General features: G+C 45.5%; 1 protein-coding gene across 3 annotated transcripts; it reads left to right on the forward strand.

Moving 5' to 3' along the window:
* The first annotated feature begins 3438 nt into the window (after positions 1 to 3438).
* LOC118582386 (kelch-like protein 23) lies at positions 3439 to 16084 on the forward strand. 3 transcript variants are annotated; one of them, XM_036185233.1, is made up of 4 exons: positions 3439 to 3664; positions 5448 to 6662; positions 10351 to 10503; positions 15370 to 16084. In XM_036185233.1, exons 2-4 carry the CDS (start codon positions 5450 to 5452, stop codon positions 15678 to 15680), a joined length of 1677 nt encoding a protein of 558 aa, XP_036041126.1. In that variant the 5' UTR covers positions 3439 to 3664; positions 5448 to 5449; the 3' UTR covers positions 15681 to 16084. The 3 variants fall into 3 exon arrangements, with proteins under 3 accessions (XP_036041126.1, XP_036041125.1, XP_036041124.1); XM_036185232.1 differs by lacking the exon at positions 3439 to 3664 and adding an exon at positions 3918 to 4252; XM_036185231.1 differs by lacking the exon at positions 3439 to 3664 and adding an exon at positions 4301 to 4601.
* The last annotated feature ends 10605 nt before the right edge of the window (positions 16085 to 26689 follow it).

A 26689-nucleotide genomic window follows, 5' to 3' on the forward strand; every position in this document is an offset into this window, starting at 1 on the left:
TGGATGTTGGGAACCAAACCCTAGTTGTCTGGAGGAGCAGCCTGTGCACTTAACTGCTGAGTCATCTCTCCAGCCCCCTTCAGAGAATTTTAAATTTGACTGAAGAGGACTGATGTACCTATGTGCCTCATCATATTAGTAATCGAAATAAAATACTTACATGGAGGCAGGCATAGTGGAGTACATATTTAATCCCAGTACTTAGGAGGCAGAAGCAGGTGGATTTCTGTGAGTCCAAGGCCAGCCTGGTCTGGTGAGACCCTATCTCAAACATTCTAAAAAGCAAACAAAACAAAGCCAAAAAAACCTCTCTTCCCAAGTGAGTTTAGGCTTTGGAGAGTTGACAACTAAAGACTAAACACCACACCTTCCGATTGTAGCAATATTTGCCATTAGAATGTCTTTGTCTGTGGGGGTGGTTGCAAGTCACTTGGGAAGAGAGGTTTTTTGGTTTGTTTGTTTTTGCTTTTTGAGACAGGGTTTCTTTGTGAGCTAGTTTTCCCCTGCAGTCCTGGAACTCACTCTGTAGACCAGGCTAGCCTTAAACTCATGGAGATCCACCTAGCTGGTATTGTGCCCATTATTATGTTTTGTTTGTTTGTTTGTTTGTTTGTTTGAGACGGGGTCTCTCTACATAACCCTGCTGTTCTTGAACTTGCTATGACAATCAGGTGGCCTCAAACTCATTGAGATCCCCCTGCCCCCACCACCCCAGCCAATAGCTGGGATTTCAGGTGTGTGCCACCATGCTTGGCTGTGCCTGGTTCTTCATGCTGAGATCTGAACTCAGGCCATGATGCTTGCACCACCAGCACCTTTCTCAGCCATCTTCTCAACCCTGGAATGCTCACTCTTCATTTTATCTTCATTTTTCAGGACAGCCTTTCTCTGTGCAGTCCTGGCTGTCCTGGAACTCACTCAGTAGACCAGGCTGGCCTCCAACCCAGAGATCCACCTGCCTCTGCCTCCCGAGTGCTGGGATTAAAGGCCTATGCCACCACTGCCTGGCTCACTTTCTTATTTTATAGGAAGGATACCAGAGAACTTACCAAGACATGTCTGCTCCATGGACTGTACAACTTCTGTTTGCAATGTGCACTTTGAACTTTTCCTGGGTAACTTGAGCTGGAATGGGTGTACAACTTATATATCTGTATGGATCAGCCTTGTAAAATTATACTTACTATTTTTATCAGTAACAACTTGTTCAATCCAGTATGTAAATGAAGTATATAACAATTTCTTTTTTTTACCTACCACCTACACATGCTGATAAAGATACCACAATTAGTATATCTAGCATTTAATAGGAGGGTTATACTTAGTAATGTATTCATGAGGTAAAAATAATTATGTTTAGAAGCCAGGAGCTCTTTGAAAGGTGATATATGATGTGAACTCATTGTCAACTCTAAGCCAAGTTCTATATCTGCTAAGAATCATTTAGTCTCATCTCTGGTTGAGCCTATATTTCATTAAGGCTTGGAATCCTGGATGGCTTGTTTTCGGTCATCATTTACTTTATGAATGCTACTCATATGTCTGGAATGTATCAGGTCTACTCACCTTTGCAGCGGTCCCTTTGGTTTTTGTTTGGTGTGGGTTTTCCCTGCTGAAAAATGAACCTGTAGTCTCTTCAATAAAGCACCCGTTGAAGAATAACTACTCTTGTGATATGCCTCAGGGGCTGTGCTTCTCTTGGCAAGGTGAGCCTGATTAACATGTGGTGTGCTTGCACATAGATGCCAGAGGTCAACCTCTGGTGGTGTTAGGAATTATCTACCTTGTTTTTTTGAGACTGTGTCTCTCACTGGGGCCTGCACCTCAAGGATTAGGTTTGACTGGCTTCTCAGTGAGCCCTAGGAGTCCATTTGTCTCTGCATTCTGAGTGTGGGGATTACAAGAACATGTCTCCCTGCCTAGATTTTTCTGTGGGTTATGGGAGTTGAATTCAAGTGTTCATGTTTGTGCAGCAAGCACCTTAGCCATTGGGCTCTATCCCCAGCCTCGGGCAACACATTTTAAGCAATAATTCAGAACTAGGGAACACCAGACACTGTAAGCAAAAGTTTTGTTTGGTTTGGAGACAGGGTCTTGTTGTTTTCTGTAGGGTGGCTTCAAACTCAGGGTCCTCCTGCCTTAGGCCACTCTGTTAGGATTAGGAGTATGGCAGCACCGTAGGTTGAAAGCAAAATTTTAATTGGTTCCTATAACAAGCTGCAAAAATTTTGCACAAATAACAGTCTAATGAACCTCTCTATTCAAGTGTTATCTATCATATGCTGTTATGATTCTGTAAGTTAGGTATAGAACCTATAATACATTCATTCTTTCTTTCTTTCTTTCTTTCTTTCTTTCTTTCTTTCCTTCTTTCTTTCTTTCTTAGCTGAGGACCGAACCCAGGGCCTTTCGCTTGCTAGGCAAGCGCTCTACCACTGAGCTAAATCTACAACCCAGTATATATTTTCTTACAGTGTATTTCTGTGGGATGTTGGAGAGAGGGTTCATGGGTTTGGAGCACTTGTTACAATTGCAGAGGGCCAGGGTTTGGTTCCCAGTATTCTCAGGGCACCTCACTGTCACTGTAACTCTGGTTCTAGGGCATCCAACGCTGTCTCTCTTCTGGTCTCTGTAGGTTCTGCACACATGGGATGTACATACAGGCACACACACACACACACACACACACACACACACACACACACGATTAAAATTTTAAAAACTATTTCTCAGCCAGGTGGTGGTGGTACATGCCTTTAGTTAGTCCCAGCACTCGGGAGACAGAGGCAGAGTTTGAGGCTAGCCTGTTCTACAGAGCAAGTTCCAGGGCAGTGGTTTTTACACAGAGAAACCCTGTTTAAAAAAAAAAAGAAAATTCCCACCTGTGTGTGTGTGTGTGTGTGTGTGTGTGTGTGTGTGCGCGCGCACTTGTTCGTGGTTTAGTAGCTTGCTCGAGGCTGCATGTTAGCCAAGCAACAGAGTGAACTTTAGGCCCCCAATCAAAGTCTCCTTTGCTTTCTTTTTTCTTTCTTTCTTTTCTTTTTTCCCCTTTGCTTTCTTGTTGTGTTATTAAATCGTTGACCAGACTCTGGGATGTTAAACCTTTCTCTTTTTTTTTCTTTTTTCTTTTTTTTTCTAAAAATCACGTGGTGCTCTAGAACAGAATGAAGATTTCAGAAATCTGGGGTAGAGGTCGTGAGGTTCTACACAATCAGCCCCCGGCACCAACACTAGGATGTGGAATCAAACTAAAACCACTCGAAAGGAGAACAAGCATGTGTTTGTTCAGCGCTTGCTTGCCAAGAGAGCCAATCACCATCGCTTGTCCTTCCCAGAGGCTCAAAGCAGGCAGGGAGGGACATAAGACGGGTGTATAAAAATAGAAGAAAAAGAAGAGGAAGAAGCAAGGAGGCGGGGCAGTGGCAGCCTCCACCTCTGCGCCCCTAGAAATCTGATTCGAGGGTGTTGGCTGGGAAAGCCGGGGGTGGGCGACAAATGAGTGTGATCTGTCTTGACATATTTATATTTCCCGGGTTGATCCAGGAGTGGAAGTGGGGTAGAAACAGAAGTTGGCTTCCGGTTGTTCTGGTGCAATTTCAGCAGAGGTTGTGGTTGGCTTTTCTGCGCTCCCTACGTGTTTCAGAGTTCTGTCCCATCATGTAAGGTATGGCCATTATGTGTCTGTATACTCTTTCATTCTGACAGTACTCGAAGAGCCACCTTGGTCCTCTATTCTCTCAGTTCTCTTAGTTCACCCCGACCTTCCAGAAAGCTCCGTGGCAGCCGTCAAACCTGATTACCAGTCCCCAGCTTTATGAGGTGCCCCTAAGTTATTCAAAATCTCGCTGATCAAACCACGTGATACTTAGCTTTTGTTGCAATAAGAAAGTGGGCTTTCTGGTGTGCCACAACGGACATCACCAGAAGGCTGGAGGTTGCCCCTGGCAGCTGCTTGTGTTCTAACACAGTAACTTGAATCTTAGTGCCTGGTCTCAGCCTCGACCGAGGCTACCCCGACTTTTCCTGGAACCTTCCAGGTTAACTCCTGGTGTGCTAAGCAGCCCCGAGGCTCCTTCCTGCGCGCTCTGCTGGAGGCAGCATGGAGTTTGTGGGAAAGCGGCTACTTGTGGCATTTGAAGGCAGCCCTAATCCGAGACCTTAGTTTCGCCGCCTTCTCTGGGCACTCTCTCTTTCTCTCTCTACCGGCACCCCTCGGGCCTGGGCTGGCAGGAGGTCTCCAGCGAGAGAGAAGGTACGGGTGCACACTCCCCTCCGGCGGCGTTAACTGGGGACCCGGACTTTATCCAGGAGCAGGCGGTGCGACGGGCGTGAGCGCGCCAGCCGAGCAGGGCTGACCCGTGGACGCGGCCCACCTGCCGCGGGAGCCGGCGCTGCGGCGGGCGCGGGGACTGCGGGGGGCTGCGGGCGGAGGCGGGGAGCCGCGGGCCACCGAAGCGGGAGCGGCTGGTGGGCTGGAGCTGCACCAGCAGGCGGCCTCCGCCGCGCCCCGCCGCGCGCTTCCCAAGATGGTCAGAGGGTCGGGAGGCGCCCCCGCCCACGCCTGCCGCTAGCCCGGGTCCGCGCCGCGAGTCGCCGGCGAGGTAGGTCGGAGCCCAGCAGCCCGAGGCCGGCCGGAGGGGCGAGCGGGCCGCGCGGGGGGACGAGGCCGCGCCGCCCCCGGCCCGCGCGCCCCGGGGCGCAGACAATGGCCGTGCGGTGCGAGCCGGGTGGGAGGGCGGGCGCGTGGGCACCGGGAGGCCGTCCACACCTGCGCTGCCGGCCTGGCAGAGGCCGCGGGCACCGGCCAACCGTGGCGCGCGAAGCCCCGGAGTCGAACCTTCGCGCCGGGCCCCGGGGCGGGGCGCCCTCCCGGCGGGAACGCGGGCCGGGCCCAGGCGCTAGCGCGGGCTGGAGAGCCTAGTTCGGGCCAGGGCCGCTCTTCTGCTGTCAGCAAGCGGCAGGGCGCAGGGATCCCTGTTCCCAGAGTCTCTCCATCTTGGTGGCTTCTGGGTGGGATTTGAAACCGAGATATATATATATATAAACAACAACAACCACAACAAAACCGCTGCATTGGGGCCCGAGCTGCGGCGGGGTGACCCCCTCGGACACTTGGCTGCGTGTGAACTCTCAGGAACTCTCAGGACTGGGACAGATTGCAGATACTGGGTGACTGGGGGTGGTAAGCCAGGATCTCTTAGCAAATGGACAACCGAAAAATCCTGGGGCCTCATTTAGGGCTCCAAGCTATCCTGAATTTAAATAGACCATCGTATAAATAGTTCAGCACATTTTGCATATGCTGTTTGGGAGGCTGAATTCAGTCTAGTTTTGGAATATGCCCGATGCCATAAATGTCTGATAATTGGGATATTGAACATTAATTAGAGGTACTATTCAAAACTGAAAACGTTTTTCTTTCCTTTTTCTTTGTATATTTATTGCAGCCATGGCTCTAAAAGGACAAGAAGATTACATTTATCTTTTCAAGGATTCATCGCATCCAGCGGATTTTCTGGATGCATTCAGAACATTTTATTTGGATGGATTATTTACTGATATTACCCTTCAGTGCCCTTCAGGCATAATCTTCCATTGCCACCGAGTTGTTTTAGCTGCCTGCAGCAATTATTTTAAGGCAATGTTCACGGCTGACATGAAAGAAAAATTTAAAAGTAAAATAAAACTGTTTGGCATCCACCATGATATTTTGGAAGGCCTTGTAAATTATGCATATACTTCCCAAATTGAAATAACTAAAAGAAATGTACAAAGCCTTCTGGAAGCAGCCGATCTGCTGCAGTTTCTCTCAGTGAAGAAGGCCTGTGAGCAGTTTTTGGTCAGGCACCTGGATATTGATAACTGCATCGGGATGCACTCCTTTGCAGAGTTTCATGTGTGTTCAGAACTAGAGAAGGAGTCTCGGAGAATTCTGTGCTCAAGGTTTAAGGAAGTATGGCAACAAGAAGAGTTTCTGGAAATCAGCCTTGACAAGTTTCTCTTTATCTTGTCCAGGAAGAACCTCAATGTCTGGAAGGAAGAAGCTGTCATAGAACCCGTCATTAAGTGGACAGCTCATGATGTAGAGAATCGAATTGAATGCCTGTGCAACCTACTAAGCTATATCAACATAGATATAGACCCAGTGTACTTAAAGACAGCATTAGGCCTTCAAAGAAGCTGTCTACTAACTGAAAATAAGATACGCTCTCTGATATACAATGCCTTGAATCCTATGCATAAAGAGATTTCCCAGAGGTCCACAGCCACCATGTATATCATCGGAGGCTATTACTGGCATCCTTTATCAGAGGTCCACATATGGGATCCTTTGACAAATGTTTGGATTCAGGGAGCAGAAATACCTGATTATACCAGGGAGAGTTATGGTGTTACCTGCTTAGGGCCCAACATTTATGTAACCGGAGGGTACAGGACAGATAACATAGACGCTCTTGACACAGTGTGGATCTATAACAGTGAGGGTGACGAGTGGACAGAGGGCTTGCCAATGCTCAATGCCAGGTATTACCACTGTGCAGTCACCTTGGGGGGCTGTGTCTATGCTCTGGGTGGTTACAGAAAAGGGGCTCCGGCAGACGAGGCCGAGTTCTACGACCCACTGAGAGAGAAGTGGCTTCCTATTGCAAACATGATCAAAGGTAAGTGCAGCTTCACCTGCCCAGTGTTTTACATGCTTGAGGTTCGGCCGCGATCTTCTCTCTTTGAGGTAATTTTAGGAAGAACGTATCACACCGAGATATTCTTGAGGAACTACAGTAGCTTTTACAAGTAATTTGGCCCAGCATTGTCCGGGTAAAAACAATCTCCAGCTTGTCTGGACTTAAAGAAAGCTGCACAAAAAAAACTCATCAGTAGAGTGCATGCCTTCCACACACTAAGCCTGGGTTTCATCCTCAGCATCATATAAACTGGGCCTGTAGCTCATGCCCATGATCAATCACTCAGGAAAAAGAGACAAGACAATCAGAAGTTCTGGTTCATTCTCGGCCGCATATGGAGTTCAAGGCCAGTCTGAGCTATGTAAGACTCCATCTTAAAAAAAATTTTTTTTTAATTAAATGGAGTAAAGCATTTTACTGTTTTTAAAAACGATGCTGTTCAGGTTAGAACAAAAGGCAATTTATGTGAAGGAAATAGTATAATTCACTCTCCCTCCTTACATCATCCTTCTAGATCTTACTTCAAGTCTTAATTTATATCCAGCTTGGTTTTGTTAATTCATGGTTTTGTTTTTTAAAGCCCATCTAGCTTGGTCGGTAAAGCATGAGACGCTTAATCTCAGGGTTGTAGGTTCGGGCCCCATGTTGGGTGCCAGATAATGGGGGAAATCCATGGAGTCTATTTAATGAACAAAGGAATTTATTTGGGGGTTAACTCACTACCATAGGAGATTTATTGTAGGGTCTGGGAAAGCTGAGCTATGTCCCATGCTGATTTGCCTTGTCCAAGATCTCAACATCCAATACCACAAGGAGGTGAAGAGAGGGCTGCTTTGTACATGCATCACAGGTCTTATGGGTCCCCAGCGGCCATGCCACAGGGGCAGGTACTTCAAGGTCATAGGTAGAACAGCTACCCACTATATTGCTCTTAAAATGTTTTTCAGTTCTGCTTTGTTTTTGTTGTTTTATTTTATTTTTTGAGACAGGGTCTCAGTATGAGCCATGGCTGGCCTGGAACTTGCTATATACATCAAGCTGGCCTCAAATTCAGAGATCCACCTGCCCCTGCTTCCCAAGTGCTGGGATTAAAGGCATGCACCACCACACCTGACATCAATCTACTTTTTAACATCCAGCTTTTCCCTCTTAGAATATAATGATCATCTCTATGAGGTCTCTCACTAAAACTTCAGAATGTAACACTGTACATTCTCCCGAGAACTAGAGACACACAGCCTGTGCTTTTGTGATGCAGGCTTTCTCCAAATAAAGAAAGGGCAGAGATGAAGTTGCCTTACTTCCTGTGGCCCACAGGGCCAAGCACACTGAATCCCAGTGTCTGCCTGATAAACACTGTATTTGGTGAGATTATTTAGCCTTGCTCTTCTTCCCTCCGGCTGGGGGTGGGGGGGGGGGGGGTGGGGGTAAAAGTTCTTAAAAACTAAACAAATAACCAGCTGGTAGATTCTTAACAAACTGGTGTCATTTTGTCCCAAATGTTTCTTCCCAGGGCTTTCTGTTTCTTTTTTAACACAGCGAGGGTGTGGGAATGTGACCTGGACTAGAAACTGACCTGATGTGATCCTTGGATGACAAGCCGGAAGCTTAGAGGCAGATGGTCTTGTGATCACACACTGCTTCTGTAGCTAAGCTGCCTGGGTCCCAGCTCTGACTTTTCTATGCTGAATTTGGGCGATTCAGCAGCCCCTCTGCCCAGTTTTGCCATCTGTCTGACAGGGAGGGTGGCATTAGCTAGCTGCAGGTCTTGAGAAAACTAAAGACCCATGTGCTTATAGACCACTTGGAGCAGAGTGTGACACTCAGGAAGCCTCAGTATTGGGCCTGCTTTTCACAAGCAGCTACCTGTGTGGGTGGGAGAAGGTAACAGCGTGTTGCTGTCTAGGTTTTGGCTTTGCCTGGGTGTACCTAGGGCTTACTGATTGAGAGGCTGATCCTGAATGTTCTGACTCCTCTCCTGCAGAAGAAACCAGCCAGATTCAAGTACATTATTGTTTAGTATTTCTCGGGGATAACAGCTTCAAAGATTTTATAGATAATACATCGTTGAGTATGGAAATTTGTTGCTCTACTGAAAATTTGAAGTTATATTTGAAACAGTGCTTGCTGGGGTAGGGGGTGGGGTGGGGCACTAGCCCTGTGTAGCTACTGGGAAAGAAAGCCCTACGCTTTTGCGTAGGCCTCCTTACTCCGTCATCCTTCCCCAGATGCCCCTTGGCTTTTGAAATCACAGAGATTTGCTCTTTTGTTTGTTTTTTGAGACAGTGTCTTGCTATGGAAGCCAAGGCTGTCCACAAACCCCTAGTCTTCCAGCCTCAGCCTCCCAGATGCTGGGATTGTGAGTGTGAAGCCATAGGCAAGGGAAGAGGTGTATTATTTTCATTTGAGAACTTTTTTTCTAGCTAGCTAGCCCAGGGGAGGGGAAGGGTAGTGCCTGGCTCCAGGTTGTGCAGTCCTGATTTGTACTGTTCGGATGGGTGGGCTTAGACCAACATGTTAGCTTCCCGTTTTCCAGTAGAAAGAATAATGTTAGGTTTTCTCAGTTGATTTTACTTGCAGTCCGAAGTGAAGAGACACCTTTTCTAGTAAGATAAACATCATTTGAGTAGAGTCAAATTTCAGTTTCATTTCCTTTGGGGGAGGGCATCTAGGGATGTGATGTATGGAGGAGAAATAAGCCTTTCGCTTCTTTGGGTCCCCCAGGTCTTTCTTTTTCATCATAATGACCTTGCTTGTAAAACCCCTTTTACTTAGAAGTAGAGATCAGCAAGGAGATTCAACTGCACCAGGTACATAACAGTGTTAATCAAAGTTGGCAGAAAGACTTAAAACTGCATGTTTTCAACTAAAGTGAGCCTCCCTTCTTACCCGGCTGAACCTGTTTCCTCCTCCTCACTTTTCCGTGGCACCAGAGTCTCCCAGTCTTCCAAGTTCAGGACTTCAGAATCAGCCTGGTTTGTCTTATCGTGGAAGCCTATCTGTTTGACCCATCTCTCACCTCTGCCCTTCCCTTCACACCCAAGGCACCTTCTAAGTCTGGCTGGCCCTTGATAAGCCCTATGTGAGTCGTACTTACATCCTTCTGAGTCGTCTCTTTCCTTTTTAGTCCGTTCCTGCCTCTGTTTATAAACCTGAAATGTCCTGCTGAACAAAGCCAGGCATCTAGCTTCAGCTTACATTCCGTCCTTAATTCTCCTATGCTGACTCCCATTGTGCTAGCCTACTTGACGTTGCCTAATAAGCCTCTGTGGGGCTTTCCTCTGCATAGAGCAGCTTCGCTTCCTCTGTTTGCCAGAGTCCTGACCACCAGGCCCAGGGCAAGTCATGTCACCCCTGCTGTGATTTTTTTCCAGGCAAAAGCAATATCTCTTTGATCTGACCAATAATGTTAGCATCTTTCTTCTCTCTCTCTCTCTCTCTCTCTCTCTCTCTCTCTCTCTCTCTCTCGTATTTTCCCCTTACTATAAGTGTTCTAATTATTTGTACTCCTAAAAGAGCAAGACAAGCCTTCATTTTTCACTTTTACCCCTCAGCACCTAACACAGTGCTTTGCATTTACCATCCATAACAACAGAACCAATAACAGATTGGTATTCATTTCAGAAAAGCATGAACAATCTAAGATGTGATTTCACTTGACATCCAGGTGTGGGAAATGCTACTGCCTGTGTCCTTCATGAAGTCATCTATGTCATTGGCGGCCACTGTGGCTACAGAGGCAGCTGCACCTATGACAAGGTGCAGAGTTACAATTCAGACATCAATGAATGGAGCCTTATCACTGCCAGCCCACACCCAGGTAATGAGAGTCCGTTTTCTTCAAGTAGACAACTGTTGTCTTTAGGATAGTCGGGGCAGTGCATAGAGATGAAAGTTGGGCAAGTGTTTCTTCCCCTTTAGAAGCATGTTCACTCTAGGACTATTAAACACCTGTTCCTAGATATGCAGAGCCCTGTGTGTTACCTTGACAGTCATAAAGGAAAGTGTTGTCTATCAAAGCAACGCTTGCTTCAGTGATGTGTGTGTGTGGGGGGGGGGGGGGTGCTAGAAGATGGCATCACCACCTTATTTTTTGAGACAGGGTCTCTCTCTGAACCTGGAGCTTACCTATTTGGTTAGACTGGCTGTCCGGCAAGCCCCTAATGTTATCCTGTCTCTACATTTCCATTGCTGGGATTTTAGGCATACGTTGTTGAGCCCAGCATTTTATATGAATGCTAGAGGTCTGAACTCAGGTCCTCATGCTTGTATGTCAAGCACTTTATCAAATGAGCTAGTTCCTTGGCCCCTTTTTTGCTGTCTTTTATTCTTAACCTATTACAGGGGCTTAGGAGTAAAGTGCAGTGATAAGAGCATGTGGTTAGCATGGGTTAGGCCCTGGGTTCAGCTCCACTGTGAAAGATGAAATATTTTAGACTGTTACAGGTATGCCATATGTTTAAGAGTTTGCATTTGGATGAATTTATATCATGTCCCCTTACTATTTTGAAACATTTTTTTTTCAGAGCATCAGGCTTTCAGTGGGTCACTGGAGAGGGAGATTAAAATCTGCAAGCTTGAGATATTTGTGACTGACAGCAGCCATAGCTGACACCATTGAGTGCACACTATGTAGGTTAGGGATTGACTAAGCACTTCACATTATCTTAAATTCTCACTGAAATTCTGTCCATAGGTTATTGTTTATCATTGATTTACATGTTTGGAAATGGAGGGTGGGTAATTTAGAAAAGATGAGTAACTTTCCCAAAGTCCCATTTTGAAAGCGATGGCCTGGGATCCACATTCTGCCAGTCTTGAGTCCCTCATCTGCAATGTGACCACTGAGTGGGCAGCTTCTGCCAAGTGGAGCAGCCTTTCTTGCTGTCAGCCCATGAGGCTGCTTCTACCCAGGGCACCTGTCTCCTCTCACCCTGCATCTGGTGCTGGTGAGAGGACACTTCAGCTGCAGGTTGCCCTGGCTCCGAAAACGTAGATTGTGTAGACATTGGTCTTAGTGGTCCAGACATATTGTCTAGTCTAGATAATACTCCGGTCACTTTCTGTTACGACCAATGAGGTTATAATGGAAAGTAAGAATAGTGGGTCATTCTGAGTGATAGCTAATGTTTACTCAGTATTGGCCAGGCACACTGTTCCAATAATTTTACATGTATTAACCTGCTTATATTTGTCAATCTTACAGTATTGCAATGAAATGCCTGAGGCAACCAACTTAGAAAGGGTTTATTTAGCTCACAGTGTGAGGTTCTTTTCCAAGACTGGGTGCCACTTTTGTGGTCCCTGGTCATCTGGTCTCTGATGAGAGCAGGCAATGGTGATGTCAGAAGCATGTGTTAAAACAGGTAGTTACCTCAGAAAGGACTGGCCAGAGTCAAACAGTACTCTTCAGGGACCTCCCATGATGCCCCAACTTTTTTTCCCCCTTCTATTTTATTTTATTTTAAGATTTATTTATTATGTACACAGTGTTCTGCCTGCATGCCAGAAGAGGGCACTGGATCTCATTATAGATGGTTGAGAGCCACCATGTGGTTGCTGGGAATTGAACTCAGGACCTCTGGAAGAACAGCCAGTGCTCTTAACCTCTGAGCCACCTCTCCAGCCCTGCCCCAACTTTTTATAACCCATAACACCTACTAATATAAATGTCCTGGGGACTAAGTATTTATTTATAGTCCTTCGGGGGACACTACCCATATTCAAACCACAGCACTATATATTTATTTATTTGGTGTGTTTGTGTGTGGTGTGCATGCTCATTGTGGGGATATGGGTGTCCACACTGTGTACAAGCACACTAAACATTACATGTGAAGGCCTGAGATAGATCTCCTTGATTGCTATCCACCTTATGTATTGAGGTAGAGTCTCCCAGTGAACCCAAAGCTCACTATTTGAATTAGTCTAGCTTACGCTGGGGAATGCCCTTCTCCCTGTCCTCTACAGGGTTAGGGTTAGGGATTTGCGTTCTAAACTCTGGTCCTCATGCATGGTGTCTTATGTTTTTATTGCTGTGAAGAGACACCATGACCATGGCAACTGTTATAAGGAAAACATTTAATTGGGGTGATGGCTTACAGTTTCAGAGGTTCAATCCATTATCATCATCATGGTGGGGAACATGGCGGTGTGCAGGCAGATGTGGTTCTGGAGCTGAGAGTGCTACATCTTACAGGCAACAGGAAGTCTACTGACTGTCACACTGAGGGAAGCTTGAGCAAGAGACCTCAAAGCCCACCCCCACAGTGACACACTTTCTCCAACAGGGCCACACCTCCTGATAGTGCCACTCCCTTTGGGGGCCATTTTCTCTCAAACCACCGTACATGGGAAGCATTTAACCTGCTGAGCCACATTGCCATCTTTAAACCTTACAGTAATCCTGTGAGCTGGAGAGGTACTGTTGTTAACTGGTTTAACAGGTGGTTGAAGTGGTGACATTAAGTACATTACTCAAAGTCAGCCATCTAGAACGTTTGTTAGAAATGAGGGTTAAGCCAGGTAGCCTGGCTGGGCCCATGCTCTCCACTGTTACCTTAGCTTGAACACCATGCTAAAACCCAAGTCCCATATTAATCTGCTTATTTTGTGGTCTGACTTATCTTTCCAACAAAATGCAATACATGAAAAATCAGATTTACAATTTAGAAAAAAATGACGGGTGGTGGTGGCCTACGCCTGTAATCCCAGCCTTTAGGAGGCAGAAGCTGGTGACTCTCTGAGTTTGAGACCAGCCTGGGCTACAGAGTGAGTTCCAAGACAGTCAGAGCCACAAAAAGAAACCCTGTCTTGAAACAAAACAAAACAAACCCCAAGACTTAGAAAAAAAACTAATAGAATAAACAACAACAAAACAATTAGAAAAGTTATGTACATTAATACATTTAATATGCATTACACAGGGGTATCACTTTAAAAATAAGTGTCCTAGAGCCAGGTGGATCTCTGTGAGTTTGAGGCCAGCCTGGGCTACAGAGTGAGTTCTAGGAAAGGCACAAAGCTACACAGAGGAACCTTGTCTCGAAAAACAAACAAACAATCAAAACAAAAAAAAGTCACAAAAAGATTGTTTTGGGGTTGGGGATTTAGCTCAGTGGTAGAGTGCTTGCCTAGCAAACACAAGGCCTAGGGTTCAATCCTCAGCTCCAAAAAACAAAACAAAACAAAACAAAAAAATAAGTGTCCTAGGACTAGAGAGATAGTTCAAAGGTTAAGAGTGTTGCTGCCCTTGCAGAGGACCTAGGTTTAGTATCCATTACCCACATGGTGGCTCATAAGTCCAGTTCTGGTCTCTGTGGGCACCAGCCATGCACAAGGTCCACATATGTACATACATGCAGACACTTACAATTGAGACAAATATAAAAATTAATTAAAAAATAAAGTGTCCCACAAAGTCAATGCGTTGCATATTGTTTATTAGCTACTTGAAAAAGAGTCTAAAAGGCAATGTTACTTAAGCCTAGTGTTAGAAGGCACACAAAATTGAAAAACAGTCTAAAAAAGTACAGTATAAACCAATAGAAACATCCAATTGTAGCTGTGAAGTTTTCATTTATATTAAGCTTTTCCTGATGAGATATTTTTTTAAAGATACTAATTAGCACCTTGCACACTATGCCCTATTTGGCTGCCACAGTGCTTAAACTATTTTTGAATTGGCTCATTACCAAAATTTAAAATTCAGAAGATTTCAAACAAAAATCATGGTTTGGAGCCTTTAAAAAAAAGTGGTAAGGTCTGGCAACAGGACAGTATTCCCTCCTGGCAGCAGTGACGGAAGCCAGGGAGTAGCTGTCCTGGTTAGATGAGGCTTATGTTTTTCATCTCACGATGACGCTTCCAATTCTGGTCACATCCCAGACCAAAGGACTTGGTGTGTTGTTTTTCTTGCCCCTGGCCTGCTTCATATGGTGGCACTTAGAAGAGCCAGCAGAAGGAGAGAAGCAAAATTAAAACACTATGACCGTCTAGGTGAGGTAGGCCCCTTCTGGAGGAGACTCCCAACCACAGGGCCCTGATGCCCACAGCAACCTTCTGCTGGGGGACACCTTTCATGGTGGCTGAGTATGATAGCCATAGGCCTCAGTAACTTGGATATATGCTTTTTCCACTTGTGTCCCTGACTAGACTGGCAAAGTGAGAGAAGCTAGCCAGGCCATCCTCTGAAGCAAGTGTAGTAGCTGACACACCAGGTGGTCCGTCCTTAGCCGCAAGGTTGCTGAAACCTTGGGAGGCCTACACCAGTTATGTAGTTAGTATAATGTGCCAGGAGGAGGACTCTGCTGCCATCATCTGGAAAGTTGATAGGTGTCAAGATGAGTGTCAGTGAAGAGCTCCATATGTTAGACAGCTCCCAGAAAGATGGTGGCAGGAGGGGTGGGCTACTCCTTGTCATCATGCAGAGCCAGTTTAGGATTACCATTAATGATGATTACTCCCCTGAGGGCTAATGGCCGAGCAGCAGGATCAGGCCAGCTGAGCCAGATGGCAGGGATTGGATTTTAAGACTCAGTGTACTGCAGGAGTATGACAGAAACAGAATGTCACCGTGTCTCTGTTTTTGTGTTCTCAGTTACGGAGCTATTGTACCCAAAGTACGATAGCCCCTTTGTTATCAGAACTAAAATTTTTGCTCTTTCCTTTTTTTCCTTCTTCAAAGAATATGGATTGTGCTCAGTTCCGTTTGAAAACAAGCTCTACTTAGTTGGTGGACAGACTACAATCACAGAGTGCTATGACCCGGAACAAAACGAGTGGAGAGAGACAGCGCCCATGATGGAGAGGAGGATGGAGTGCGGGGCCGTCATCATGAATGGGTGCATCTATGTCACCGGAGGGTACTCCTACTCAAAGGGGACGTATCTCCAGAGTATTGAGAAATACGACCCAGATCTCAATAAGTGGGAAATAGTGGGCAATCTCCCGAGTGCGATGCGGTCTCATGGATGCGTCTGTGTGTATAATGTCTGACTGAATCCACAGGACGAACCAGGTCATCACTTGGGGCATAGTAAAAAGAATGCAGAGTTTGGGGTGGCTCGTTATTGTGGTTCAGCACATGCTAGGGCACTGGAGATTTTTAATTCTAACCTTGCACGATTCCCAGGCCCAGTGATTAATGGGAATAACATAAGAAAAATGTTATGTATGTATGTATACAATTCAATTAAGAGAGCTAACCCCTCCTAGAGTCTCTGGAGTATTTGACACTTGGTAAAGGTGAAATATCTTTGTAGTGAATCTTTTCTTCCTGGTAGCATCAACACTGGGTAAAAGTCAAAATCACTCATTCTATGTGGTGAAATGTCTGTTAAGAGCCTATAATACAGCCAGGCAGTGGTGGTGCACGCCTTTAATCCCAGCCCTTGGAGGCAGAGGCAGGTGGATCTTTGTGAGTTCAAGGACATCAAGGCCAGCCTGGTCTACATAGCAAGTTCTGGGCCAGTCAAGACTACAATGAGAACCTGTCTTTAAGAGTCTATGATGTACCTGTGTATATTATAGGTCGCTAGCTGGCAGGAATTTGAAATGTAAAGAGGGAACCGTCTCTACCTCTAGAAAACCAACACTTTCAAATGTTTCCCTTTAGAATTGCTCAGAATGTGGATCTACTCACTGTCTTTTTCCTTTGTGGTGTATATAATTTATTGCTAGTATTCTTTATTTACTATCAGAGCGATACTAAACACTGTACAAATGATTGTTCAAAGAGTTTACAACTCAATTTAAAAGAATTGCAAGTCTAAAAAAATCAGAGAAAACGGTCAAATATTTGCTGATGCTAAGAACTGTGTTTAATTTTTAGCTTGGGTGTAAATTGCTAGTTTAGGTGTCAGGCTTAAGCATGTTGACAAATCCTCTTTATAGTTAGATGCCTGCGCATAAAGTTGAATTCCACAGCCGGGCATGTAGAGCAGTGATGATGCACTTGTCTTCATTTGCTGGCACTGCCATAACCAGACTTTGTGACTTTACTCTCTGGACCCACCTGTGACTAGAGCTTCCTGACCCACGGACACTGGCACTTTGAGACAAAGATCTAGCTAGATCAAGAACCCCTCAATCTTTGAAGCCAGATGAGACCTGGGTGGCCTATGAGCCAGATAAACCCTTGTTCTGTGTGCCTGCAGGCACTTCCCAAATGTGCCATAACTTAAGAAGGGGGTGGGAGGCAACTGATTCATTCAAACATGAATAAGCGTGAGACTATCTACTCCACGCTAGGTTGCTTTTATTGTTTTGTTTTTAAGAGAGAATACTTGTTTTTTACTTTAAATAAAACTACTTCTGATTAAAAAAAAACTTTTAAGAAGACTATTTAATACTCACGTCAGATAGCATTTTAAATAGATACAACTTTTTGGAGTTGCTATACAGTAGTTTTTTATAAAGAGTCATAAAGTGACCATATGGGCTAATGAGATGATTCAGTGGGTAAGTGTGCTTACTTCACAGGCCTGAGACCCACAGCTGGTCCTCAGAACCCACTGTGGAAGGAGAGCATAGACTCTCAAAAGCTGTCCTCTGACTTCCTCCACGTGTGCTATGTGTGCCACATGTGTGTGTGCGCACACACAAAGTAGAAATAACTTTAAAAATTTTAAGTGACTATATCCTTTGCCCCATGAGCTCCCATTATTTTTAAACTAAAGAATGATGAAAAAATTGTAAATGCATGAGAATGTTTATGTCTGCACTATAAATAGTAGTAACAATATGGAGAAAATCTATATGTTAAAGAAAACGTGCTAATGAAATAATGGTGCATACTGCCATGAGAATAACTATTTGGAAGACTGTAGAAGTATGATGTGTCTATGCTAAGTAAAATAAGCACAGTGAAAACTAGTATTCACACTGGGACTGTCACTGTAAAGCCTTTATGCATGTGGATGGTAATGTGCTAAATAAATTCAAGGTGTGAGTGTAAGGGGATGTGGAATGGTTTAAATTTAGTGATTTTTTTTCTTTGTATTTTCAATAAAATAAATAAGTCATTGTTTATGTGGTGAAGACTGCTTAAGTTTGAGCCAACTGGGTTAAAGCAGTCTGAATCGATGAAATAAATTATATCACATTAAAAATCTGTAATTTTTTTTTTCTTTTTTGGTTTTTCGAAACAATTTCTCTGTGGAGCTCTGACTGTCTTGGAACTCATTCTGTAGACCAGGCTGGCCTCGAACTCACAGAGATCCACCTGCTCTTGCCTCCAAGTGCTGGGATTAAACTCATGTGCCACTGCACCCCAGCTCAATGTGTTTGAATTTAAAAGCCATTACTTTGAAGAAAGCACACACCATTTACATTTGCAGAAATGATTTTATCCAATTTTTTAAAGTTGTCATTTCTCACAGGCTTTATTCTTGATCATTTAGCTGAGCCATAGGACAGTGAACATCGAGGGTACTTGCTGCTTAAAGACATAATAGCCTTTGTTTGCAAATCCATGTCACTATGTCCCATGTCCCTGAGTGTTTGTATTTTCCCAGTATTCATATATTGAAGCTGTAGCCCTCAATGTATTTGAAACATGTCAAATACTCTGGAAGTATTTAGTTATGGGATATCCTGAATATAGGCCTTCATCAGGTAGGAAAGTGTCTTTACAAGTCATTAGCAGACCTGCATCTCCTCCTTCATGCCTCACTGTTTCCCTGAACTTGGTGGCCACTTCTTCCAGCCTCCGGTTCTTTGAAAAGTACTGCAGTCCCCTGGTCTGTGGTATGTTGCTATGGCAGCCTGAGTTGACTGATGCAGCTTACAACAGGCTCTTTATATGACGGGATAGAGGTGCAGATCAGCAAGAGGTAGACAACTCCCTCACCCTGTCACGTGTGGGAGACCACCACCTGTTTTTTCAGTCTGAAACTCCCAGGGGGGGGGGGGGGGGGGTGCATGCCTTTAATCCCAGCACTCAGGAGTCAGAGGCAGGCAGATCTCTGAGTCTGAGGCCAGCCTGGTCAGAAAAAAAAAAATCTCTAGGGGGCAGGAGGAGGGAGGACAGGGGAATCTGTGTTGGTATGTAAAATGCATAGAAAATATAATAATAATAATAATAAGAAGAAGAAGAAGAAGAAGAAGAAAAAAATTTCTAAAACTCAGAAAGTCAGCCTTGTTTCTTAGGTAACAGAAACACAGTATAGTTCCTGCCTCAGAGAAGTCTTCCCAAAAACCAAATCTGTTGATCTCTAGCTCCCTCCCTCTGTGACATACATAGCATCCCGTCCCTGGCCAGAGAGTCTGGAGACATGGCTGGTCAAGATCTCTGGTAATTTGATTGACAAGAGCTGATAGAAGATGCCATAGTGGCTAAAAATGAAAATGTTAATATCTCAGATCCTAGACTTTCTTGCAGACCCATCCCCACCTTCTTCAGTGTGACTGTGTTAGCCTTTTTTGCTTTGAGCTAGGATTCTGACTTTTTTTTTTTAATTGTTGTTGGGGTTTTTTTTTGTTTTCGTTTTGTTTGTTTGTTTGTCTTCCCCCCCCACCCAGAGCTGCGGACCGAAACCCAGGGCCTTGTGCTTGCTAGGCAAGTGCTCTACCACTGAGCTAAATCCCCACTCCCGCTTTTTTGTTTTTTGAGACAAGGTTTCTCTGTTGTTTTGGTGCCTGTCCTGGATCTCGCTCTGTAGACCAGGCTGGCCTCGAACTCACAGAGATCTACCTGGCTCTGCCCCCTGAGTGCTGGGATTAAAGGCGTGTGCGACCACCGCCCAGCAGATTCTGACTTTTAGAACCAAAAAAGATTTGTCTGTGTGGAGTTCAGTGGTGGAGTCCTTACTTATCGTTTGTGAGGCTCTGAATTCAACCTGTAACACCTCCCAAAATTAGAAATGTACAATTCAGTGATATATACTATATTAAAAGGGGGGCTCTGCCCATTCTTAAAATTTAAATATTTTTGGAAAGTTTTGTTTTTCGTGCTACAACCGTGTGGTGGTTTGAATAAGAATGATTCCTGGCCAGGCGGTGGTGCTGCACGCCTGTAATCCCGGCACTTGGGAGGCAGAGGCAGGTGGATCTCTGTGAGTTCGAGGCCAGCCTGGTCTACAAAGCTAGTCCAGGACAGGCGCAAAGCTACAGAGAATCCCTTCCCTGTCTCGGAAAAAAAAAAAAGAATGGTTCCCGTAGGCTCATAATATTTCAGGGAGTCACACTACTTTGAACTATTAGGAAGTGTGGCCTTATTGGGGGAAGTGGGGTGGACTCTGAGGTCTCAAAAGCCCATGCCAGCCCCATTGTCTCTCTCCCTGCTGCCTGTGGATCTGGATGTAGAACTCTCAGCTCCTTCTCCAGCACCACGTCTGCCTGCATGCTGCCATGCTCCCCACCATGATGAAAATGGACTAAACCTCTGAAACTGTAAGCAAGCCACCCCACTTAAATGCTTTCTTTTACAAAAGTTGCTGTGGTCATGGGGTCTCTTCACAACAAAAGAAACCCTAACTAAGACAAACAGACTACAAGTTTAGTAGCTTAAAACAATAAATTACTGAGCCAGTGTAAATCTGGACCAGTGGCAAGGTGGCTCAGTGGTAAAGGCACTTGCTCCCAAACCTAACAACCAGAGTTGGGTTCCTGGGACCCACATGGCGGGACAAAACCTACTCTCATAAGTTGTCCTCTGACCTTTACATACACACACATGCATGTTCACACATATAAACACACACACACACACACACACACACACACACACACACACACGCACGCACGCACGCATGCAAGTAAGTAAACGTTTAAAAAAAAAATCCGGGGTTGGGGATTTAGCTCAGTGTTAGAGTGCTTGCCTAGCAAGTGCAAGGCCCTGGGTTTGGTCCTCAGCTCCGAATAAACAATACAAAACAAAAAAATCCAAGTGTGGATTTTCTTCATGTTTAATCTCAGCATTCAGGAGACTGGCAGGCCAGTTTAAGGTCTAGGCCAGCCAACAATGCAGAGTGAGACTCTGCCTCAAACAAAATAAAAAACAATAAAAAGATTAATGACTCACTGTGTCAATGTTAGCAACCTTTAAAAAATTATTTTATGCTGGGCAGTGGTGGTACACACCTTTAATCTCAGCACTCAGGAGGCAGAGGCCACTCTGGTCTCCAGAGTGAGTTTCAGGACAGCCAAGGTTACACAGAGAAACCCTGTCTTGAAAAAAAAATTATTTTACATGTAGGTCTTATTATAAAGCCTAGGCTAGCCTCACACTTAAGGATCTTTTCATCGCTGTCTTCCAAAGAGAACGACAGATGTGAGCCACCACACCTGGCTGCAGTCTGAACTGGCCTGCCATCTAACCTAATACATTCACAGCTTCCAGGCATGAGGACACCAGCATTTTTAAGGCGCGTTAGAGAAAATACTGCCTTCCCCTAACTCTAGCATTCCCTTTGGGTGAATTTATCTCATGCTTTCTGAAGAGATTCTGATAGAGGGGTTAACAAGAAAAGTCAAAACAAAACATGGGGAGCTGGGCACAGTCAAGAAAAATCTTACAACATGAATTTCATGTACTACACAGCAGTGAACACAAAAATCTCAATGAAATATTCGCGGGGGTGGGGGTGGGTGGGGCTTGTCCTTATTAGAATGTCAGTTGTCATTCAGAAAGTGAGTCAGGAACTGTCCCCTCTTACTTTGGCCCTGTGAGTCGGAACATAATATTCTCTTTGGAGTTTCGCTGGGATGGAAGCATGCTGCCTACCCTCCTGGTGAACATTTGCCGTTCTAACTGGCTGCATCCGGGGCACATTTCGTACTGCTTGAGAAATCATGCTGTATCCATGACACTGCCAGCGTCCCATCTTTTGTCTGAGATCCAAACCAACCACAAGACAGTACACCTACGAGAACCTACAGAGGCTGTTGTTGGGCAAGCTGAAATGCAGGGCTGTATGGCGCAGGCTTCGCCAGTGTGGCCAGTGATTACCCTGCCCCCAGTCTTCACTCACCAGCTTTAATGGGGCCAGCTGGGCGCCTGTAATCTGGGAGCATTCAGCAAAGCCTGTCAGGCGCTAACTACATCTTTTGTTAGAAAGCCCACAGATAGTCTCTATTTCTAGTTCCTTTCTGCACAGATAGACCAGAAACGTGTTATTTGTAGCTTCCTGAATGTGTCCTGGGGTTATTTGTGGCCTTTTGTTTTAGTTGTTGAGACACGGGTTACACGCCTTCCCAGTCAAGAGATGAGGCCTTTAAGCATGGGCAGCCGTTTGAGACCATTTGGAGATGGTTATTTTTAAAACTTTACTATTAAATATAATAGAAATATGGAAATCTGCGTATTTTTCTTAGAGGTTGGAAAAAACCCTGCTGACAGAGGAGAAAGGACTTTTGTCATTTCATGGCTGAGAGGATAGGCTGTCTTGATGGGAGAGGCAGAAGGGCGGGAGCTTGAGGCAGCTGGGGTGTGAGCCAGGCCACACCTCAGCTCTGCCTTCAGTGGCTACTTCCAGACCCCACTTCTTGAAGGTTCCACAGTCTCCCAAAACAGCGACACCAGCTGGGAGTGTTCAAACATGAGTCTGTGGGGGTCATTTGCTCTTCTTGCAGAGGTCCAGAGATCGATTTCCAACACTGGTTGTGGGGACTGGGGACTGACTCGGTCCCTCTGTAAGAACAGTACTCTCCAGGCCTTGTAACAGCAGGGCTAAGAGAAAGACACACTTGGGAAGAAAACGACACCAGGAGTGTGGGCACAGGTCTCGTAAAGGAGAGTCGCCTTCTCCCCCAAGTTTCCTCGTTTACAACTTAAGGCTAGAGTTCATGGAAGCTCAGCTAAGAGGTAATAGGAAGATTCTACAGGATGTTTTGGAAGACCAAATCAACACAAAAGAAAAATAAAATTATTTTCTAGTATCTTTAAGTCAACATATAAACACAAAGTTGCCTAGAGCGTTGGTACATACCTGCGATCTCAGTACCAAGAGGCTGAGCCTTGCGGATCTCAGGTTTGCTCACCTGGACTTTACAGTGGACTCCAGACCAGCCTGGGCTGATTAGTGAGACCTTGTCTCAAACAAACTAAAAAACAACAAAGTTGTGCTGCTGAGATGGTCAAAGGTACATACTGCCGGCCTTAGTTCAGTCCCAGAACCTACACTATGAAAGGAGAGAACTGACTCCTGAGAACGTTCTCTGAATGACGTAAGCATGCATGTACACACAGACACACACACACAGACACAGACACACACACACAGTTACTGGTTTGTTTGTTTGTTTGTTTGTTTGTTTTTTTGGGTTTTTTTCGAGACAGGGTTTCTATGTAGCTTTGCGCCTTTCCTGGAACTCTATTTGTAGACCAGGCTGGCCTTGAACTCACAGAGATCCATCTGCCTCTGCCTCCCGAGTGCTGGGATTACAGGCGTGTGCCACCACCGTCTGGCACAGTTACTGGTTTTAAACTTTTTTTTTTTTTTTTTTGAGATGGGGCTCACAATAATTCCAGACTGATTCTGGATTTGAACACCTGGGCTCAAAGAGTTCTCCGACATCAGCCTCCAAAGTTACTGGGACTCAGGTGTGATCACTTTACCCAAATTATAGACGTAAACCTTATTTTTCAGCCTTAAAGAGAAAGTAGCTGTCTGGAGACCTGGCTCATTTGATAGCATGCTTGCCCAGCCTGCATGATACCTTGGCCTTTTTTCCCCCTGCATTAAAAATAGGCATAGTTGTGAGCCTAGCCAGGGCACCAAAGCTACATAGAGAAACCCTGTCTCAAAACAAAACAAACAGGGTTGGGGGTTGAGCTCAGTGATAGAGCACTTGCCTAGCAGGCACAAGGCCCTGGGTTCGATCCTCAGCTCAAAAAACAAAACAAAACAAAACAAAACAAACAAACAAACAAAAAGGCATGGCAGCACATCCAGGAGGTAGAAGCTGGGGGAACAGAAGCTCAGAGTCATCTTTGGCTACATAGTGAGTTTGAGGCCAGCCTGGGCTACATGAGAAAATGCCAAAGGAAAGAAAAAAAACGAGGAAGACAAAGTGATGAGTCATCACCTGTATCTCCTCAGCAAAAAGAAGGTTTGGAGCAGGGACGGCACAGGGTTCAGAAGCGCCACAAATGTAAACATTACTTCAGCTTCACCAAAGTCAGTGGACAATGGGCTTAGGGAAGGTTTAGACGGCTTAAACCAAAGATGTGCCCAGTAAGGTTCGCAGTCATCTGACTGAACACAGCTTTGATTTTTGTGGTTTTGTATTCCTTGTGTGAGATTATTATCCTGCAAACCTCTTGAAGCATCCTCTCTGGGCATCTTTCCATCTTGGCATCTGCCTTCTGTGAACCTGGGTTTTTATCTGTGACTTATAAATGAAGATGGCCTTGGCCACTGCTGCGGATGAACTGGAACTGGTTTTTTTTTTCAGTGAGGAAGCTCAAAGTTCAAGAAGAAACTACAAAACATCTGGGGAAGCAGCACTTCATCCTGTCTCATAACTCAGGGTCAGGAGACACCGATTGTCTTTCTCCTTTGTTGGTAAAACTCACCGGGAAGAATTGAGATAGAGAGGGGAGGGCCGTCTCCCCAGTTCCCCAGCACCCTTGTACCCCTTGAAGACCCACCGGTCAGATGACGCATTGGAGAAGTGCCTAGAGCTTCACCAGGATTTCCTCAGGAGCCAATAAATACGGTCATAAAGCCCGAGGGACACTGCAATCTTACCATTTCCTGTCCAGTGCCCTGTAGAGACAACCCCTCTCTCTTGGAATCCATACAGCTGTGCACAGCACTATTGCTATAGGTAAACGACAGGTGGATAGCTACAGCCCGGGCTGTAGGCCCATAACCAACAGGGAGACCTTGTTAGTAACTCCCAGCGTGATGACAATCTCTGCAGGTATTAAATTATAATAAAGTATGTCAGCAATATGACTGCCATCCCCAGGACCCACAAGAGAACCGATTCCCACAAATTGTCTTCTGACGTCTACGTGCACACACTCACCATGGCACACACACACACATACATACATACACACACACACACATGCACACACACAATATTTTTAAATTTAAATAAATCAAAATACTATAAAGCAACAAGAATTAAAAATCTGGCTGTTTTGTATTTCAAAATGAAGAACTCAGTGATGGTGGCCCATGACTTTATACCCAGCACTCAGAAGGCAGAGGCAACCTGGTCTACAGGGTGGGTTCCAGGACAGCCAGGGCTGCACAGAGAGACCTTATCTTAACAAACGAAGGACTCTTCTGGTCAGTGAGAGGCCCAGCAGGAAAAGCACTTGGTGTGGCAGCCTGGTGGTGAGTTTGATCTCCGAATGCACCATAAAGGCAGAAGAAGAGAACCGATTCCACAGTGTTGTCCCCTGACTTCTGCATGTACTTCATGCATGAGTGCTCCCCACGTATACACCATGAGCACATGCACGCACAATAAACATTTTTAAAAGAACCTGATGGGTGGCGGCGGCGGCGGCGGCAGCGGCGGCGGGGCGTCGGCGCATGCCTTTAATCCCAGCACTCGGGAGGCAGAGCTACCTGGATCTCTGTGAGTTCAAGGCCAGCCTGGTCTACAGAGAGAGATCCAGGAAAGGTGCAAAGCTACACAGAGCAACCCTGTCTCAAAAAAAAAAAAAAAAAAAAAAAAAAAAAAGGACCTTAGGTGGCTGGAGAGTTGCTCAGTGGTTAAGAGCAGTCATGGTTCTTGCTGAGGACATGGGTTTTGTTCCCAGCATCTACATGGCAGCTACAACCATGTGTAACTCCAGTCCTAGAGGAGCCACACACCTTTTTCTGACCAGGCACATATGTGATGCACATATGTAAATGCAACCAGAGTTTCTCTGTGTAGTCCTGGCTGTCCTGGAATTTGCTCTGTAGACCAGGCTAGCCTGGAACTCAGAGGTCCTCCTGCCTCTGCCTCCCAAGTGCTGAGTTTAAAGGTGTGCACCACTACATCCAGCTTTTTAAAAAAATGATTTTTTAAAAAAAAACCTTATGATGCAGAACTTGTGGGATCGGCTAAGTCATGACTGCTCCAATTTGAGGCCCACATCATGAGAGGGAGCCACACCTGACACTGCCTGGAAGGCCAGGAACCAGAGGCCAGACAGCCTAGAGACCCAGGATAGATCCAAACAGGACTGGCCAAGTCAATGATGCCTGATAATATTCTCATAGATTGGTTTGTAGCCAGGTTGTCAGCAGAGGGATACGATCCAGCAACCCATGGGAGCAGATGCAGAGACCCACAGCCAAACACTAGATAAAGCCAGGGAGCCCTGCAGAAGATGGGGAGGAAGGATTGTAGGAGCCAGAGGGGTCAAGGACACCATGAGAATACTGGCCACAGAATCAACTAAGCAGGGCACATAGGGGCTCACAGAGACTGAGCAACAAACACATCCACCCTGTATGGGTCTGAGCTAGGTCCTCTGCAGATGCTGTGGGAGTCTGTTGAAGAACAACTTCTTAGGTGGAGGAGAGAAGAATTAGGAAATATCAAAAAGAGACCTAGACAACAAGGAGAAAGACAGAGACACAGGATAGCTTCAGGAGGGCCCTGGGTCAATACCCAGTCACTGCCCAGAGCTTTATTCAAAAGGCCTTTTTATAATATGCCAAAGGGAGAGGCAAAAGACCTCCCCCTTGCAAAATCAAAGCACACCGTACTGCCAAATGTAGACCCTTTAAAACACCTGGTAAACATGCCTGTGATCAAATCATCTTCTTATGCAGCCCTGCTGGGTAAAGCAAGCTCAGATTCTCTGACCCTGAGGTGGTCTCACTAGATAGCCTCTGTGGGCCACCACAATATGCCTTATGTTTATGTAGCTTGGTGTTCTTGTGTGACTCTCAACAATGGGACTGGGGAATGTCTCTGACTCTCACTTGTGCTTGGGACCCTTTTCCTTCTACGGGGCTGCCAAGTCCAGATGAGGGTTTGTGACCAGTCTTACTGTATCTCGTTAGGCCATGTTGGGTGGATATCCCTAGGAGGTCTGCTTTTTTTTT

This window comes from Onychomys torridus, chromosome 4 (assembly GCF_903995425.1).
Source record: "Onychomys torridus chromosome 4, mOncTor1.1, whole genome shotgun sequence".
In the NCBI taxonomy this organism is placed as follows: Eukaryota; Metazoa; Chordata; class Mammalia; order Rodentia; family Cricetidae; genus Onychomys; species Onychomys torridus.